This window comes from Cotesia typhae, unplaced genomic scaffold (assembly GCF_013202065.1).
Source record: "Cotesia typhae breed Kobodo isofemale line unplaced genomic scaffold, CoteBio_Ctyphae contig_23, whole genome shotgun sequence".
Lineage (NCBI taxonomy): Eukaryota > Metazoa > Arthropoda > Insecta > Hymenoptera > Braconidae > Cotesia > Cotesia typhae.
Genome location: NW_027423729.1, coordinates 3758045 through 3778452, shown reverse-complemented (window position 1 = coordinate 3778452; position 20408 = coordinate 3758045). Strand labels below are relative to the sequence as shown.

The window sequence follows — 20408 nt, the reverse complement described above, 5'->3', positions numbered from 1 at the left end:
CCGAGGGGATACGCGAAAGAGGGTGAACGAGGAGGAGGGAATCGTAAGCGGCTTACGCCCGACGAGCGGAGACCGACTCCTCGCTAATTATTTATAGGACCCTCTCTTGCTACCCGTATTCACTCTCTTTGTCTTTTTCTCTCATCTCTCCCTCCCTCTCTATGTATAAATAAATTTTGTATTATATATATATATATATATATATATATATATATATATATATATATATATATATATATATATATATATATATTTCACTTGCTCTTTCTTCGTTCCGAGATCTTGGTATTGGAAATAATAAAATACATAATTTACCGACCAAATATCCGAAAGTGTTTTGAGTAAAAGAATGAAATTAATGTTTTTTTAAATAATAAAATTCTAAATAAAAACTTTAGTTAAAAATAATTAAATTTTACGACATTAATCCATTTTAAAAGCACAAAATAAAGTTTTTGTTACCGTTAATCACAAGGTCGTTCTGCCTAAGGCGTGCGAAGTTGAATGGTAAAAATTAAAATAATTTTTTAAAATAAAATATCTTTTGATATATCGTAAAATGAATAGATGTTTAAATGCAGAATATATTTAATTAAATAATAAATTTATGTGAAAAAATTTAATTAAAAAGATTACTCAGCATGAGTTTGAATAAAAGCGAGTGCATGTTTTACAGATTTGGAGAAATTTTAAATACAATGTATTAAATATTATTTAAAGCCTTTTTTTTTTGGTTGAATTTATTTTTACCGGGATATTGTTGTATGAGTGTTTTATCGATCGCGAGAGGTCAAAAGGGCATGAGGAGTAGATAGAAGGCGTATATAACGCTGAACATGTATATATATAAAATATAAAGTGAAAGAGAGGGAGAGGAGCGGAAACCAACGGTCCATTTTTTAGGATTATGAAATACCCGGGAAAATGGGCGATGAAGGGCGCATTGCCGGAGAGAATAGAGATAGATCCGAAGCTACATTCAATGGAAGAGAAATTGAGAGAGGGAGATAAATATATCTATATTTGCGTGTGTACAAGTAAAGTGAAGAGAATATCATGAATAGAGAGCATAATAATCGACAATGCACTCTCGCGCCTCTTGACTTCCTGCTGGATATTTTAAAGATCTCTTGTAGTTCTTCTTCTTGTTCTTCTTCTTTTGCACAAGTACCTGTGCTTGCCTCTTTGGCATCACTTAGGATCTTCACTGTTCAATGCGTTCGGTTTAAGTATAAATTTCAAAGTTGAATTATATTTTCCACATGAATTTCCACCTTTTCTCTCCAATTATTGAAATTTTTTAGCCTGATTGATTCCGCTTTTTTTTTTACCTTTTACAGTTTTTTTTTTTTTTTCTAACGATTCGTAGAGCAACTAGAAGCTTAACTTCCTGGACTCTAAAGATGGAACATGCAGGAGGATATATAAAATATATAATATAACTTTGGTATTGGTATATTATGTGAAAAGCAGACCTTTGGAAGAAGGTTTATTTTTCGGGACAAAAGATCAAAGAGAATGAGCTTCTTGTGTGCATTTTATAGGGCGAAAACGGTAATGTGTAATATGGTTTTGGTTTTATGTTTTATTTCGCGGCAGATCTGATATGTATAGCGATAGCAATGAAAAGGGTGGTGGAAAGTTGGCTTTACAATTGAGTTTGAATTTTAAGAGTGTGCGTTCATTTCTCCAATCGCCGGATACTGATTAAATTTAACGGTTTAAAAAAAGATGGTCTTATCACTGCGGTTAATAGAGGATTCGCTTAGCCACATGAAAGACTCCGATTGATAATCTCATTCCATAAGGGTTAGTTTAACAAGAAAGGAAATGATTAAATAAAAACTGGAAAAGTTTCAAGCTTTGATCTCACCGAACGTGAGCTTCGAAATTTCAATTACCAATACAGCGGAATTTTTATATTATCGGATTTTTTTATGAACTTAATTTGCTGGTGTAGGAATTTTTCAGCTGGCATTTAAATTATCGAATTTATAGCAAAAAATGTGTATTAATTTTTTTTGGATAGAAATTAAAAAATTAATATTTAAAAAAAATTTTTAAATTAGCTCTAAAGATTTATATGTTGAGAAAAAAATTATTTTGACAAAAAATTGTAAATAAAATTTATCTCTATTTAATTTTAGCGGCTTTTAGAATTTTTTTCAGCATATTGTAGGTCGAGTAAATAATTTTTAAAGAAATTTCGTAAATATCAATTTTAGTAAAAAAAAAAAAAAATAAAATCTTTTTTTCAACCAAAATTTTTCACAAGAACCGAACAACTATTACTTTACACCTGACCAATTATTTCCAGCCGAACAAGTCAGGTCTCAACTTAGAATATCGGTTATCGGTAATAATTACAAAAAGCCATTGAATAAAACTTAATTAAACGGAGCTCTAACAGTGAAAGTGTTTGAGATAAAAACAAATACTCTTTGGCAAGGATAGGTAGGTAAGTCCAGGCTTAGCCCGGTGACACAGTGAGTCGAACCGAGCCGCGAGCTTACGCTGTAGATGGAAGTAAAGCGGCGAGAGAATAAACGCCAGAAAGAGAACGAGGGAGAGAGAAAGAGCAAGTTGTTATAATGGGATCCGGCTAAACGCAAGCCGATTTTAACTCTTTGTCCCAGGACTCGGCCAAGTTCAAGGCCATTGTCTTCTTCCAGGCGGGACCAGGTCCTGTCAATTTCTGTCGGCGTTTTAAAAGCACCAGTTAGAAGTTTTTTTAAGAAAATTTCCCCATTTTGGAGCTCCAAGCGCTGCAAAATGGACTCAATAGAATATACCTGATATTAGAGGCAGGTACACTTTACGTGAGTTAATGCTGGCCAATTAGTGCCCTGGAAGCATAATAGACTAAGTTCATTCATCCTCGAATCCTCCCACTCTGTATGCACTGACGCTTGTTTTGTTATTAGAGTTCAGAGCGCTTAAAATATCATGCGCCGGGCCTTGTTTGAAAACACGTCATCAACTTCCCCATAAATCCTCTTGAAAACTCCATCCACACACGCACAAATTTTAGTTTTTTATTTTTTATCTGTTCAATCTTCATCTCTTTGATAGTCTTAATTGAGAACACCTGCAAACGACTAATGATTAATATTTCAAAAAGTTTAAACTAAAGCCAAAGCTTCAGAGATGACATCAGATTTAATCGCGATAAAATCCCCGATAAACTCCCATTCATCTTCTTTATTTATATACACCTCTACACTTTTGAACCTCGAAAAAGTATCTAGTAAATATTTTTTTTCTTTTTTAACATATCATACCTATAGTTATAGATACTCTATAGATCGGAAAAATATATGGTAATCCTAATGAATGTTTAAATTCTTGGTTTCATTTCCGTTATACTTTCTACTTGATGGTCGATCGTCGCTTTATTTTAATCCTATGATGTTACAAAAACCGATTGATAATTTAAGAGTTATTGAAAATTTCAAGGTTAATCTTGTCAAATTTTTGGGATTTGTTATTGTCGCTAAAGTTGCGAAAAATTTTGAGTGAATTTTATTTAAAAAATTACATGAACAATTTACGTAATTTGGATACTTTTGAAGTAAATTTGGGAAACGAAATCGCAGTCATATATGATAAAACAAACTTCTGCAACAAACAAACTATCCAAAACTCCTCGAAAATTTTCAAAATTATAATGAATTGAATATCATTCAATTCAACACAAATTTTAAATTATTAAAGAACACCAATTCAGGTCAATTCTTTAATGTTGATCATTTTGCACGTAAAATATCATCGCATTATATATATAAAAAAAAAAAAAAAAATACCTTTTGAAATATTAAAAAGGACAAGAATCTGACTAAATTTTTTTATTTAATTTTTTCTGTACAATTGTAAATTATAATTAAGGATAAAATGGCGGAAAACTAGTTCTATTAAGTTTTGCTATTAATATATCTAGAAGCCTCTAGATATGGTACATTATACATTAACTAGATTGAATGAGCTCTTGCCTGGAGGATTTGGGTTCTACTCCAGGTTGATTGTTTCTGCAGCACTATAGGTGTACTATATTCAGTGATGATAAACAATTAGTGTGGATAGGTAGTATATCTCTGTAGAGAGAGACAAAGGGGGAGGTAGAGAGAGAGAGAGAGAGAGAGAGAGAGAGAGAGAGAGAGAGAGAGACACAGCCGTAAATAATCGAGTTGGAAATCATCTCGAGTAATTGCATATTCACCCTCGGGCAGCGTAAATGGACAAGATGGAATCACTAAGTTCAACGCTCAGATTAATACCTTATGTGTGTTTCGATCTTGTCTTTGTTGTTAGTAGAATTGTTGCCTCCAATTTTAATAATTACTGCTATGCATTCTAGATTGTATATTTTCTGTGAGAAAATTCTTTTGATGAAGATCGTGATAGCGATTGACGGAATATAAAATTGCTGGGATAAAAAATTTTTTTGATTCAAAAATATCATTTAAAAAAAAATTTTACCATTATCAATTGATAAAAAAAATTAAATCAAATAAAATTTATTTGAAACAATAATATTTTATTGGTTCAAGAATTTTTCTTCTGAATTCAAAATGATCAAATTTTTCAAAATGATTCCAACAAATAATTTTTTTAAATCAAATTTATAATAAATTAATAATTACTTGATTTAAACAAGAATTTAAATTACCGAATTGAAACTCAATAATTTTAAATAAAAAAGAATTGCCTAATAATTCAGGTGCGAAATTAAAATAAACAAATATTTTCGTAAATAATAAACCAACCACAATCTCCAGTTCGGATATTTTTTATTTATAAGTAAGAATTTTTTAATGTATATCTATAACCTTATTATATAACATATTTTTATTTATAATATAGTTCATAAATGTATATATCAATAACTACTATTTACATGGTATTAATTCTAATAATTGATAGCATTAAATCTCTTAACATTATTTATCATTAACCATTAATTACTATTATTACAAAGGTTTCAAGTCATCGCTTACGAAGTATTTATGAACAATTGCTAAGTTAAATAATATTATATATTTATAATCGTCTTATCAACTAAATTAAATAGTCGAAAAAAAATACAATTATTCTTATTGGCTAACTAATTAACCATCCATTTGCAGTGTTAGTTGTCTTAGAGTAATAATTATCATACATTATATTCTTTCAAATATACATGACGATTATATTACCTTAATATATAATATAATATAATATAATAATTATTTCTTCATATACACCTATGTCATAAATTAATTTATATCTTCTCTCCTGCTAGGCAGAATCCTGCCTGTATTTAGTTAATAATAATAATGTTATTGACAATCTACTAACTAGTTAATATTTATATCAATCAATTATCTTAGCCTAATTGTTTACAGTCTAATCCACAGCTTCATACGATTATATACTACCATAATAATCAAGAGCTTCCGTATTCGCATTATCAATAAAATTATCAAGTCCAATAAATATATATGTACATACAAGATATATATTTAATTACTTGATGCGTCCCTTGATGATTACTCTGCGGTAAACGATTTAAACAGGATAATCATTATCATTATAATTACATTATATTATATTAAATTAATCAGCAGTACTCAAAATTAACTTATATTGATATTTATACACAATATAAGATATTTATATATTTACAAATTTTTTTTTGATATGGATCTTCAATCTTCTATCTACAAATAATTAATTATTAACAAATTTTCCTGCATTTAAACAAAAAACGCGCTTTAATTATTTTATAAACTTTTTATCAATGTACATTTGTTAATATTATTTAAGCATTACCTTAGTGAATTATAAACAACTGTACATGCTTAAACAAAAGAAAAAAAAATAATTTTTGAACCTCTAATTCAAAAATAATAATTACTTTTAGTTCAAAATAATTTGCAATTATCAACAAATTTAGTTCATAAAGTCTCAATCTAACTTTTAATTTTTGATGATATTAAAAGATCAAAAGTGAAAACACTAATAGAATTTTCAGGATCAACGAAAAAAATTTAACATGAAATTAAGTTTACAAAAATTATTTGGAGGGTTTCATGACTAGAAACAAAAACGCCTTGTAATATCAATTATTGTTACTCGGCAATATCACTTTATAAGCACTTCGTACAGTGCTATGTTTAGAATAACCATTTATTATTTAGGTCAAAATGTCAGTTTTCACCTTCGGTCTGCATGAAGAAAAACCTCCTTTAATTTCTAAGTATCATCAACGAGCTTATGTCAAATATTAAGCCAAATTGTTTCACATTTTGGGGCTGATTTTTTTGAGTGACTTAAATCAGCAATAACTGCATAGTTTGGAAATTTTAAATTGATTTACGAAGATTTTGAATCGAAATTCAAAAATGACAGTTTTTTGTATCGAAATTCAAAGTTAATAGAGGTAACTTTATTTAATCATTGTTCAAAAAATCATTTTGAAGAGTTTCTTTGTCTTAAATCATGCAGAAAATTTTTGGAACTAAGTTCTTGGCTCAAAAATTTTCTGCACACTGTAAGACAAAGAAATTCTTCAAAATTAATTTTTCGGTCCAAGATTTCTTCTATCAATAAGTAAGGAATTAATAGATCCACTCAATAGGATGAAATTTCAACCTAAAATTTTTCAGTTGGTTTTCATATGCAGCTATTAGATGTTAAAAATGCAATAATTACTTGCAAAAAAAAAAAAAAAAAGCAGACTCATCAAAATAAACTCAACATTCAAACCCGGCTCGGCGTTTTAAGTTTCAAAGGAATTTTTGCCAAACATAATCTCGATGTTAAATTTTTTCCGCCGATACATTGCCAGACGAAAAAGCAAGGATCCCAGTCAATGTAACCTGTAAAGATTAAAAACGCGAAAACGAGATCAAAAATGTTTAACTAAACTTTTATGATCACCTGCAAAACTTCATGGTTAAGCAAGATCTTTAATCCACATGCAGCTCTGTAATCTAAGAGTCAATATCGTGATCATTTCCTCCGTTGTCATTATCATTATCGCTGATGTTGAGTGCGGATGACGATGATTGGGAAGAATTTGATTGAAAGCGAAGGTTGAAGAGATCAGAAGTCTTGACTACCGGACGCTAGACCATCGCCTGGTACTTTTGCTCCGGGAGGATGTAAGTGTCAGAAGAATCACCGGGGGAGGACGCGATATCGTTCGGGGAATTCAGATGATGATGGCCCAGGTGGGACATGGAGGAGCTTAAGGACATGTTGTGGTGATACTGGGAATGATGATGATGGTGGTGGTAGTTGCTCTGAGGGCTGTGGTGCATGTGGGAGAGCTGCGTCTGGTAGTAGTTATCAGAATAATGGTTCTGATAGCCATTATAGGCGGGCTGTCCCGCGTAGCACTGACCAGCGTTTCCTGGAGATGCCGAGCTCCAAAATCCATAGTCACCATGGTGGATCTGGTTTATCGGCGGAGGATACGACGACGGAGGAAGCTGGCTGGACCCTGGAGTCAATGGAGGTGACGGTGTGGTCAAGACGCTGCTTGCTCCACTTCCTCCAGTTGGAGTAGTGCCCAGGCGAGGGTAAGTTGACGTGTTTGTGGACATCAAAGGTGAGGAGTTTGACACTGGAGCCTCCTTTCCTCGTGGTGGTGACCCTGGAGAAGCACGACGGTTCACTGGACCAGTTGTTGTCACGTTCGTCTGGTTGGAAGTCGGCTGAGCTTGAGGTTGGGGCTTGCTACAGGCAGTCGTTGGCTGGGAAGACCTGGATGAAGTCTTGGGTGGCGTTGTTTGGGTTTGCTGACCTTGAGCTTGCTGTTGCTGCTGTTGGAGTTGCTGACGACACTTTGCCCGACGGTTTTTGAACCAGACCTGGAACATTAATGAATTTATTGATTAGAGAAATTTTTTTTAATCGATTTAATTTTGCGCAAAATAAAATTTTGGAACAATTGAGCTTTTGAAAATCTTATATATTGCACTGGAAGGAATTATAATTAAGAATCTCTGTTTGAAATTATTCAAAAATCTGAACTAACTTTGAGCAATAAATAATAATTAAAAAAAAATTTTTTTTGATTGAAAATTATTTGTATATTCCTAAAATATGGATAAGAAAAAATAGACAGAAACTAATTATTGGTTTTTTTTTATTGAACTGTAAACTATTCCAAATCTGTGCCTTCACCTATAACTCCCTCTCAAAGTACATTATTTAGATATTATAAATTTGATGAAAGCAAGTTTCAATTTCGTCAAAGAAGATCCACTCCCCAAAAACAGAAATCAGTCTAGTGTATTACTCAAAGTTAATCGTCGCAATAGGAAAGTAATCGCGGGCGGATGGGCGTAACATTTCATTGAATCCCGACAATAACATCCCGGGGAAGGAAATATAATAGAAATAAGGGTCCTTAGATACATACGCGCTCGATAATAATAAAAATAAAGTAGACACACGGATGGGAGTTGGGATGCGGTGGCGTTACAGTAACAACAAATAAAACATACTCTCGGGCCCCGGTAGCGTACACCAACCCCTCGATACTATCGAATCCGTGCAAGCACATTCACACAAGCACACTTTGCCACTACACGGCTCCAGCTTAGAACCAAGGGGACAAAAAACTTAAATTTCATCCCCTCGTACGCGTACATATATTCTGAAACTTGTAGTCTACTCGTGCGCCCACCTCTCCGCCCAGTTGATTGTCAGTTTAATCCCTAAACAATGCGGCTAGGGCTGGGGTGCTATGATTCTATGCCTGCCCTCTGATTCTGCCTTTAAAAACCTATTCATTATCAAAAGATACTTTACTTTTTGAAAAAATTTTATGAAATTATCTATCTCTTTTTGTGGGGTTCTACTTCGCACGACTTAAGTGGCAAGGCCGAGTTTTGCTGCTCAAATATTGAAAAATTTAATTTCAATTTTTTTTTTTTTTTTTTTTTTTTTTTTAAGCGACTAAAAAATCAATAATTAGAATTTTATTTTATAAAAATATTAATTGAAATTATAATTTTTTTTTTTTCGAAGCTTATAATTTCAAAATTGCTCTTTTTCGCGCATCTCAAAATTAGCTATGTTAAATTTTCAAAAAATATTTTAAAATCTACAAAAATATAAATGTAAACCACAAAGCGATCGAAGGGTGCCCCAGGAGACAGCCCATTATCGGGGTGTGTTTACACAAGGACACCCCAAGCGGCGAACAAACTAAAAGCCATCCCCGGTTTGAGCAGCAGAGCCGACCCCATAGACAAACCCCATACGTGTATACTCGGCCCTTGGGTCCACATCGAGGTGCAAATTGCACCACCATCTGGTTTACTGTCTACATTCGGCAGCTCCTTATTATCGGGGTCTCAGTTCGCAGCTGCGTTGACATATTATGACAAATATGTTTGTTTTATCGCCGGGAATTGAAACATCAAAATTACAATAATTATTAATCCGACGGACAAATACATTTTTGGTTTATCAAATTTATAAAATTATTGGAACTCGGAGCAGCTGCACTGGGTCTTTTTTTGATGCAATTTGGGTAAAGTTCAGGCCAAATATTAAATGAGATAGAATATTTAGTACGAAGTATCGATAAATACAAAAGTTGAGGTGAATTTTGTAGGGAGGATGTTCGGAGGGAGGGTTATAATCCGGGAACAAATCGACGGGCTGTGCTCGCGTTTCGCAGCTCGCCTTGTCTCACCCGGAACCAAGATTGGGGATGTTATTGGTCGCACATTGACACAGTAAAAGCCTCACATTCGTACACAAGGACCCTATTTTATAAAAGTGGGGCCGTTATCGCGTACACAGACACCCCTTTACTCCTTGTACCCATTCACGTCGGCTTAGCTCTGAAAGGGGGGTTCGACTCCTTTGTCCCGTCGCCCGATGGCCGAACCTCCTGAGTTCTCGGGGCTTTAATCTCCCGCGAGGGTATGACCAAAAATCAGTTGTGGAAATAATTATTGGAAACCCGTTACTGGATTTTAATCCCCGTTTTTTTTATAAATTTTCAAATAATATTGGAATTTTTTAGGGCTTCTAAATTTTTATCTTAAGAAAATTTTGTGTGATTTGATTTGGGCTTGAGAAAAAATTTTTACCGTCCCCCATAAAAAAATTTTATCAAAAAATGCATTGAAGTATAATGTGAGAAATGAATAAAAAATATATTTTCAATAGCTAACTTCTTGAAAATTTTTGTAAATTTGTTATACTTAATAAAAAATTTTTGAAAAATGACAAAATTAAAAAATACGATGAATTTAATACATTAAGTGACTTTGGGTTTATTGCACTCGAAAATTTGTTTATTCAAGTGACGGCAGGACATAAGTGGTAAGCAGGGGAGTAAGTAAAACACCAAAGTATAAAGTACATGTACTTGCGCATTACTATACCACCCGTGGCGAATGGAGATGTTACAGGGACCGCAATAAAAGCGTCAACGAGTCTGCTCGTCGGCATCTATCAACAATGGAAAGACAAGGGAAAGAAATGAGGACTAGGGTGATTTTGACTTGTGTAAATACCTAAAATCTTGGTTGTGCTTGCACGAGCACGAAACTCTTCTGTTACTCCGATACAACAGTCGCTACACAATGCAATATGTCCTCGATGTTATGTATATTATCATTATTATTATTATTTTTACTTATTTTCTTTTCTTATTTTTGTTATTCTACTTGTATATTATTATTATAATCATCAAGTAAAAATGTATAATAAATAATGATAGTCATAATAAATATAAAAATTAAATAATAATAATAATAATAATAATAATAAGAAGAAGAAGAAGAAGAAGAAGAAGAATAAGAGAAAAAAAAATAAAGTAATTGTATTTAGTAGGTCAAACATAGCCTCGTACTACTTGTCTGACTGCACCCGCGTATTACTACTGCCCATTATTTACCGTGCCTTAAAAATAACTGTGGAGCTTAAAAGTAAGTAAAAAGTTATTATTCACAAACCTGGACTCGTGATTCGGGCAGGCTTATTTTCATGGCAACTTCTTCGCGCATAAATATGTCCGGATATCTTGTTTTCGTGAATAATCCTTCGAGAACGTCTAATTGCGCTCTGCTGAACGTTGTGCGCTCTCGCCTTTGTTTTCGCTGAGTAACACCTGAAAAATAATTAAATAAAATTTATTTATTTATTATATATTATTTAATATTAAAAATACATAAGTCAGTGAGTGGAGAACCACGATAGCGTTATTTTAACGTGAGTCCCTTGTTATTATCGGGCCGATAGCTCGTTTCGGGACCACCTAATCCGCTTACGGAAAGGGGACGGCGATTGATATTGCGGGTGCCGTCGCTCAAGAAAATTCATGGTCTATATAAATTATTAAATTGTTAAATTAAATATATCAGAGTGATACTCATAGTAACAATTATTATTATTGAATGAAACCATTAATTTTTTCAAAGTAAATGTCAGTTTTTTATTAGATTAGAAATTCATTGCAATTTTTCCAAGTTTGAAATTTTTCCTCCATCAAAATTAATTTTATTTTGTCCTTAAAAAATCATTATTTCTAATAAAATTAATTTCAATCATTATAAAAAATATTTAATATCAATTTTGTACAAAAATAAAATCTCTGACGTAAATCAAGTAAACCAAAAATAAAACGACTTCGAAGCAGGCGAATCGAATGGAACCGGTACCAGAAGACCGTAGCCAAAGATTACTTCTCAAGTATACGGGAGGATAAATACAAGTATCCATTATCATTATTATTATATTTATATTTATAATATTATACGATTGCTAGAATAGTGTAGCAGCAAACGGGAAAGAAGCGTAGCTGCGATAAACGTGACGGGGTTTCGGCGTACTTGTAGCGCTACTACATAGCTACAGACGCAGGCAATGTTTACGGGTCGATCGATGCTCCCGGTTTCTGCGGCCATGTTGGTATTTCCCTCTCTACCTGATTTCTGTCGTTCCTCTTTAGCCTTACCGTACTACACTGTACTATATATATGGTAATACCGACCGCCCTCCGTACCGGTATAGGTATAGTTTGTGTTGCTCTCTATTTTTATCTCTACTTCTGGCTCTTTGTCCCGATCCCGAATCTTTCTCTTTCTTCTTTTTTTTTTTTTTTTTTTTTTATTTTATTATTTTTCTTATATTGTAGAGCTACAAACAACGTTCTTCTCTTTATTTACTTATTTGGATACTGTAATTTTTTTTATTGCACTTTACTATACTATACTACGCTTTGGAACAAAATAAAGAAGAATGATAAAAAAAATATAACAAAAAATACAGGAGTGCCGGCGGATTTAAAAAAATGATGAAGTAGATATCCGATCGATTTTTTGTTTGTTAATCGGCTGAAATTATCAATAACAATAAAACAATATCACTTGGAGGGATGAATGGCTTTGTTTTGGTTTTGTTGGCATGCGTGGGAAGAAGAAAGCAGAGGTCGATATAGACTTTCGATGATATAATAAAAATAAAAATAGAGATAGATGATGCATAGGCTTATTTATCTACGGATGGGGATGTAAATTGTAGATTTAGTAATGAACTGGTAATACTCATCGAGACTCCTGTTGTGTAATTTTTATTCCAGTCATCATGGATCTATGATCCGCTACCGTAGATCTAATCGGTATGTCGGGTATGGAATGCAAGATATAAAAGATGTGACAAGAAGAAAGAAGAACGAGTATAGAGGTTTTATTTGTTATTATCTGAAGTCGACTGATTGCCGTGGGTGGTACAGTAGACTTTGTTGAGAAACAAGCATCTTCAATCTCTTGTTATTTGTTAAGTATGGAGGCGTACCAAGAATCGGTGTGCTATATCGGAGTTCTGATATCATTGAGATAATAGAGCTTATGTATTCTCAAGACAATCAGCCATTTCGTTAGAATTTAGGGAAGATGTTGGACAAAGTAGTGTTCTTTTATGAACGAATTGTAAAAATTATATTAATAAGAAGTGGTTTTTGAAAATTTTGAGCTACTCTATGAATTCTTTGAATTGTGGCTGAAAGATTAGAGATATGATAAAATTGACAAGGAACTTTTTTGTCGAAAATTTAATTTCTGATAAAAAGTGTTGCTTTGATTTTTTTTGTATCTTTTATTTTTAACTGATAAAAAGAAGATTAAAGTTTAGCAAGACGGTTTTTGGAAATTTATTGTAATTCTTGACAGTTTCAAAGTTTTCAAGAATCAAAATAATGAGAAAAAGAATTCTGGGTAGGATATAAAGGTTGAGAACAAAAGTAAAGTGATTGCGGGCGTGAAGGAACGCGACTTCTCACTTGGGTTACCCTAATGGCATAGCAAACACCCGCTGGGTAGCTGATGCTGATGCTGATGGGTAGTTTGAGTATGATTCGATTTATTATCACCGACGCGTGCTGGGGCCGGGGGGCTGGTTCACTAGTGTAGTACATCACATCAGCAATAAGGGGTTGCCACCGGCTCATTGGCCCGCAACAAGATCAGACGCGACCCTATAATATCATCGAATTCGTTTTTAGTTTATTGGATTCCTTTTTATCCCGGGGAATTTAACAATCTCTTCTCTTGACTTTAACTTGGTGTTATTCGATCACACCCGTTGCTGACTGCTAAATTTTTTACTCTGTTAAAATCGTACTTTTCTAATTTTATAATCAAAAATTTTAAAATAGAATTCTCAACACTTTTTTTTCGTAAAAATTTGATACTTGATATTAAAAACAAAATTTAAATTGAAAGAAGAGCGAAGAGGAAAAATCGAAAACTAATTAAAAACTGAATCTTTTTGAAGCCAAATGGATTATTCGTAGCCTCGTAGCTCGGAGACACGTGGCGATGTGGTCCTTGCACACGTTTTTACTTCCCTTGACGAGGACACTCCATAAACCATAAACCATCAACCAAAATATACATAAAGACCGCCGCAAGCTTTTTAAAGGGCCATCAGTTATAAAAACATTCATAGCTTCTGCTTTTAACACTTTTGTCCTAACCGATCGATTTATACTCTTCATTATTAATTTTCTTTATAGTGTCTCAAAAATTTTTATGTTTAAAAAAAAAATACACAATATTTGTACAAAAAAATATTAATTAAATTTAAAAGTAAAAATTATGAAACAAATTTTCTTTTGATTAAAGAATTTTTTAAGGCAAATAATTTTCTTCTTAAAGAGTTTTTCTCATAAATTAATTTAATTTTTTCATCAATGAAATGTTTGCCTTAAGTACTGAGAAAAAATTTAATATACAAATGATGAATACACGATTTGAAAGTAAAATTCTCAACAATAATATTTACGTTATAAAATAAACATTTGCATCAGAAAAAAAATTCTCAGAGCCAAGTCTTAAGCCTGCCATGAATAATAAATAATAAATAATTTATGTTTGTATTTATGTGGATGGATTACTTCAAAGATAATTTGAGAGACACAATAAACCTGTCGGTTTTAAAGAGCACCAATCACTCAATTAAGTATAAAGTTTTTTGAGTGGCGCGTGACTTGCACGTGCCAAGTGCCTATTGCCGAGGGTTGTTACACACTGACCACCAAGTGAGAAACGATGCCAAGAAAATGTGAGCCCTAAAGAGGCGTTACGTGTTTCAGGAGAATATAATATCGGGTACTAGCCTATAATAAATATTTAGTAACACAAGAGAAAAAAATCTCATACATATATCACGGTCCCTGATTCTTTTACCGAGCAGAGGGTGATAAAATAACTAATAAAAATGGTATCTATGTACGGCAAATATAGATATATAAGTCTAGCCTAATTGTTGGGTAAACACTCGGCTTGAAATACCACTTGAAATAAATTAATTTATATTTGACTACTCATTTTTCGCTCTGTCTATTTTTGGAGTCAGTAATGTGTATTTTAGATATAAGGTGTATTAATTAACTAGAACTTTTATTTTGAGCCAAGTGCCAAATAATTGTTAGTGGCTCGTACTTTTGTTTAATAAGAAAAAATTAAAACGCGTATAAAAATATTATTTGCAAAGGTGCATATTGTAATGCGAAACTCATCCGATTATGTATTAGTCCCGGATGTTCACTGTATTTAGTTTCTTTACCTCTCATCTTTCGCGTTAGATTATAATAAAAATGAAGGCCACCCATTTATTCGTGACGTGTTAACCAGAGATATGTTTTTTATTCTAAATTTACTGAATAAAATTGCAATGGCAATTAATTTTTTTTAAAATCAAAATTATTTTAAATTTAACTAATAATCTGACAGTAGAATGGAATGAATTTAAGAATAGAAAAAATTTTTAAACCTTTAAAAAATTCTTAATCAAAAAAAATTTTTTTTATCTCTATAAGTTTTACTTCACTCAAAATTTTGCTCAATTTAAAACAAAGAAATTCTTTAAAATTAAATTTTTCTCTTGAAAAAACATAATTGTAAATTGAATTATTATTATCATTATTTTATGAATTCTCATTATTCCTTCGGTACTTTTAGGCATGAAAGAACAACATAGCAATGACTCGGGAGTTAAGTGGCTCGGTGATAGATACACTGTGACAACATAGATAGTGAAAATAAAATAAGCGAAACGAAACGAGAGAAAAGAGAATTACGACAAGTGATACTTTTCCCACGCGAACGAAACAAATCAATCTTTGCTATAATATATATATATATAAACATATATATTTACATTAATATTTGCCTACTTTGTTTACATTCTACAAATTATTTCCATTCTTCAGTAAATTATTCCGCACAAAAAAAATACATATTTCTACTAATTTAAAATTCTTTCAAGTTTTTTATTACTGCAATAATTATTATTGTTATTTTTACTATAAAAAAAAAAATTAACTTTGAGAAATTTTACTTTGTACGACAGAATTGCCGATTAGAAGATCTTAAAATTTTTGGAGCATTTTAAGCCGAATGAAACGAGGAGTAACCAAGTAAGCAACATCCATTGCGTATATAAGCAACATTATTTTATTATATATGTGTACATATAGATGGATACAGCAAGGACAGCATCGAAAGAGAGTAGACCCAGCGACGAATGGATCGTCCATGTTTCCATGGAAACTCTCAGCGTGATACGCGTTGGTTGGTCCCGCACGGCCTGCCGCCACCCTGATAAGCGGCTTACTCTCGTTCTCTATCTCTGTCTCTTTCTCTTACACACGAAAATACACTTATACATATATACCCATCTACATATATACATTACACAGAAGAGGTTTTTTCCTTTTTCTCACATTTTCAACGTCGCCGCCCTCCCGTCCTTCAATTCCCTTTAAAATAAAGCAACGCTGCTCTACTACGGCCAATGCTCAATGCTTTTCCGACGAACGCTTTCCTAGAACGAATAACTAATGGCCAAAGAACATAAACCTGACTATTAATGGAAGACAATGATATCAGCTTGAACGCCACTCAAAATTATAAAATTACTAGGAATTAAAATTGCGCGCATACGCGCGCCTTTATTTCGACCAATAAGGAATCAGTAACCATTTTTTCGATTACTATCGATTAGTTTTCGATACTAAGCTAACTTCAATTCAATCATCAATTTTAATATATAGGATAATTATTGTTAGTTGTAATAAATATTTGTTATGAAACAATGTAACTCGATATATTTCTCAGAAAATTTTTAAACTCACGTAATATAAATAGAGGCTTAATTTGTATAAGGTAAATTGTTTAGTACATGGTAAGGAAGCCGTATTTTGTGTATGGCTTCATTCGATACATTGATTTTACACGCTGATCAATATATAACAGTAAAATGAGAAATTTTTTCAGTGAAAGTATTTTTAATCTTTTGAGGGATGAAAAGTTTTTTTTTTTACTAATTATTATTAAAAATTTTTTTAATTGAAAAAATAATTGTTACACAGAAAAAATTTTAATATTAAAAAAAAAACTTGAATTAAAATTCAGAGGATTGTATAAATTGTAGAGAATTTTTAACCCGGATAATTTTGTAGTTTCTGTTCAGTGACCCGTACATTAAGTCATGAATTATTGAAAACTACGAATTTTGGGAATAAAAGAATACAATTATGCGTATGTATTGTGTATAAAAGTTGAGATTACACATAATTTTAGATTTTGAAAAAACATTTGCAATCTAAAGGTTCAAATATTTTTTTTATCTTTTTGAGAATTTTCATTGTAAAAAAATTAAAATTAAATTTATTAAAAAATAAAAACTTACCCTGAGGAAATCCAGAAAGTCCATGTTCAAGAGGATGTCCATGAGGATGCCCGTGTCCTGCAAGAGCAAACGGCGATAGACCAGGATGCCCAGACCCTGGATGCCCATGTGAGTGGGAATGAGGGTGAGGTGAAACTCCCATGGCATGATGAGAGTGCGGATGGTATTGCGTGTTTCCAGTTGGGCATTGGGCACCTTGTTTCAAAAGATACCCCGCCATGTAAGCGCTTAAGCAAGCCAGGTTCGTAATAGGCTTCCCGCCTTTTTTGAATTCCGTAGGACAGGGACTTGCAGGAGGCGGCTGCCAATATTGATCTTCCGATGGCGTCGTTGAGGGGTCAAACGGCCACGCCGCTGACTGGCTTTCCGGTATATTATCTGGCTGATAATACGAATACAGGTCAAGACAGTTCTCCACTTTGATGTACTCCTGTTGAATCAAAATTTCAATTAGTTATAATTATAGACAAATCAACGTAAAAAAAAAAAATTATTATAGATATATTTTAAGCAAATGAATAATTATCAACTGATGCTTTGATTGAATTTCAAGAATAATTCTACAATGAATAAACCGGAAACTCATCCTAGAAAATCAAATACCAAATTTCAATATTGAAGATTTCTTTTTGTTAGAGAATAACTGAACTTGAAATGCGAGAGTGACGTGCTTGGTCTCGTGTCGACGTCGGCTCGGTGACAATCACTGAATTAACATTATTTTTTTTTCCATTCTTGACAATAATATAATAATAAGATGAGGGTCCAAGGCGGTGTATCAGAAAGAACGAAAATGAAAAAGTAAAATGATTTTTTGGAAAAATCTAACCGGACAGTGCTGCATGTATGAATAATGGGGTATTCCACGCAAAATCGAACACTTTTGAACCCGACCCCTTTTAATGAAAGCTTAGAATAACTTTTCTGTATTTTTTTTTTTTTTTTCCAAAACTATATTCAAAAACAAAGAAAATAAAAAAAAAATTTTCTTGATTTCATCTATTTTTGACCAAACTATGTATATCAAGATTTCGGAGTAATGTGCATTCGCTCGGAGCGACGGTAAGAAATCGGTTAAACTCAAATTACTTTTGTTCGGAAAAATTTCGGGTCGACGGTAATTAGATTATAAATGAGTATATAAAAATCACAAATTTGTCAAATTACAATTTTATAAAAAATATTTTAAGTACACATTATTTATTGTAATTTTAGAGAAAAAAATTCGAAAATTTTTTTTGTATTTTTAAAGATTGAACTTTGATGTTGATCATTTATAATGAAGTTGGTAAATTTAATAAACAATGATGGGAAGAAATGTGATTAATAATTTTAACAATGTTTAATGTAAAAATTTGCAACACTTTGATGGTAATATTTTAGATAAAATTATTAAGTTTTAAGATTAATTTGAACAATATTTGACACAAAAACTCAATACTTAAATTAGAATTCCCTCCTACCCCTTTTTCCAATTCAAACCACGTGCTCAATACACATTTTGGTATTCAAAATAACAGCTCCGAAATGAAATTTAGGGATTTTGAAACAAACACTGGTAAGAAGTTAACGATTGGAGAAAAAAATATCTTGATATCAAGCAGAAAAATTCTTTAAAACATAAATTTTCCTTTACGAATTTTTCTACTTTATTTAAGATGAAAAAAAAATTTTTTTCAGTCAAGACAAACGATCCTTGGATCAAGAACTTTGCTCAAGAATAATCTCATCATATCAGTACACCGCAATGTGTTTCGTGAGCGAACAAATCACGAAACAAAGAGCTCTGTAATAATATGACCAAGCTAATATTTTTTGAAGTTAAAAAGATTCAGTGATTTACACACCTTAAAAGTAAATCGCTTGATCTGACTTCGGCTTTCTGTGAATCAGTAAGTCGTAAGCAATGTTTCGTGATAAGTCCGGCCACAACACAGTTTTTACCCAAAACAATTGTCGGAACATGTCCTCGGTCGGTATAATCGTATATTATTCCAAATATACGCGCAATTATTGCAGTTGTGTTGTACGATACGAAGATAAATTAATCACTATTTTCACACACTTACTTTGTACGCGCTATTTTGTTCCATTACCATCATTTTGAATTATTTAATTTGCTGTAAATAATAAATGCAAAAAATAAACTAGGTAAATTATTTTGTTGAAGAAAGTTGTTTAAATGTAAGGTAACACGTAAAATATTTCGAGCCACAAAAAACCATGCGTGTGAACCAAAAGTTCCTAGCTAACTGATGCAGATCGTATTTAGACGACCATACAAATATCTTGAGGCCCTTTTATATGGACGGACCTTTCTGTGGTTTTCTATGACTATAGATGTTTCTTAAAGAATAGTGGGGGGACTCACACATTTACGCTCACAAATACATTCCTGGAGTAGGAGTATCAAAAAAAATCTTTTACATAAGCCCATTATATAGCAAGTTACACTATTACTATCCTGTTAATTACATTGTTGCTATTTTGGGACCTTGGCGGCGTGAGAGGACGCTTCCTTTTGTGATACAGGTGTATTAACAGTATACTGCAAAATTGAAGTTTTAAATAGAGATGCACGTGGTTCTACTCAAGCTGGAATTGATAATGCTTAAATGTGTGAATATATTTATTTTATACACACATGAATTTGTGTGTATGAAATATTATTTATTATTTTTTTTTTTTTGTGGAAAAAAAAAGAATTATAATAGTTAAATTGAGTCTAGCCTATATGCTGATGCTGATAAATTAATAAAATATATATTGATAGATATACGAGGAGAATGGAATGAAAAAAATTAAATAACTTTTAGAATGGCTATAAATGATGTGCGTGTTAGGCCAGTATTAATTCAGAGTTATGCCGACGTTAGTTAGCTACTGTTGAGCGGCATTCATTAAGGAATTTTTATTTTTATGTATGAATGTGTGGGTATTAAGATTGAACGGAATAAATTGAGAAAATTAATATATTCATAATTGGTATTTTATTTGAAATTTGGAGTATGGAAAATTTTTCTTTAATTTGTACTGAGTTCTAATTGATTTTTTTTTTGTTAAATGTAATTTAGTTGTTTACTTTTTTTAATTTTGGAGGATTGTGATTTTTTTAAATAGAATTAAGTTGGAATTAAGTTTTTCTTTAAACAGATTTTTGTTGGAAATTTCTGTAAGTGTGGATGAAAATGATGGATTATGGTATT

General features: G+C 32.1%; 2 protein-coding genes across 5 annotated transcripts in view; both read right to left on the bottom strand.

Moving 5' to 3' along the window:
* Otd2 (homeotic protein ocelliless) overlaps positions 1 to 20408 on the bottom strand; it is a 76581-nt gene that overhangs the window by 25324 nt on the left and 30849 nt on the right. The window lies entirely within an intron of this gene.
* LOC141524806 (uncharacterized) lies at positions 4771 to 19470 on the bottom strand. Of its 2 annotated transcripts, none has more exons than XM_074238890.1 (4): positions 19272 to 19470; positions 17203 to 17632; positions 10965 to 11119; positions 4771 to 7853 (listed from the first exon to the last, which is right to left on the bottom strand). In XM_074238890.1, the coding sequence occupies exons 1-4, from the start codon at positions 19302 to 19304 to the stop codon at positions 7107 to 7109; spliced, it is 1365 nt and encodes a 454-aa protein (XP_074094991.1). In that variant the 5' UTR covers positions 19305 to 19470; the 3' UTR covers positions 4771 to 7106. The 2 variants fall into 2 exon arrangements, with proteins under 2 accessions (XP_074094991.1, XP_074094992.1); XM_074238891.1 differs by lacking the exon at positions 19272 to 19470 and adding an exon at positions 19050 to 19242.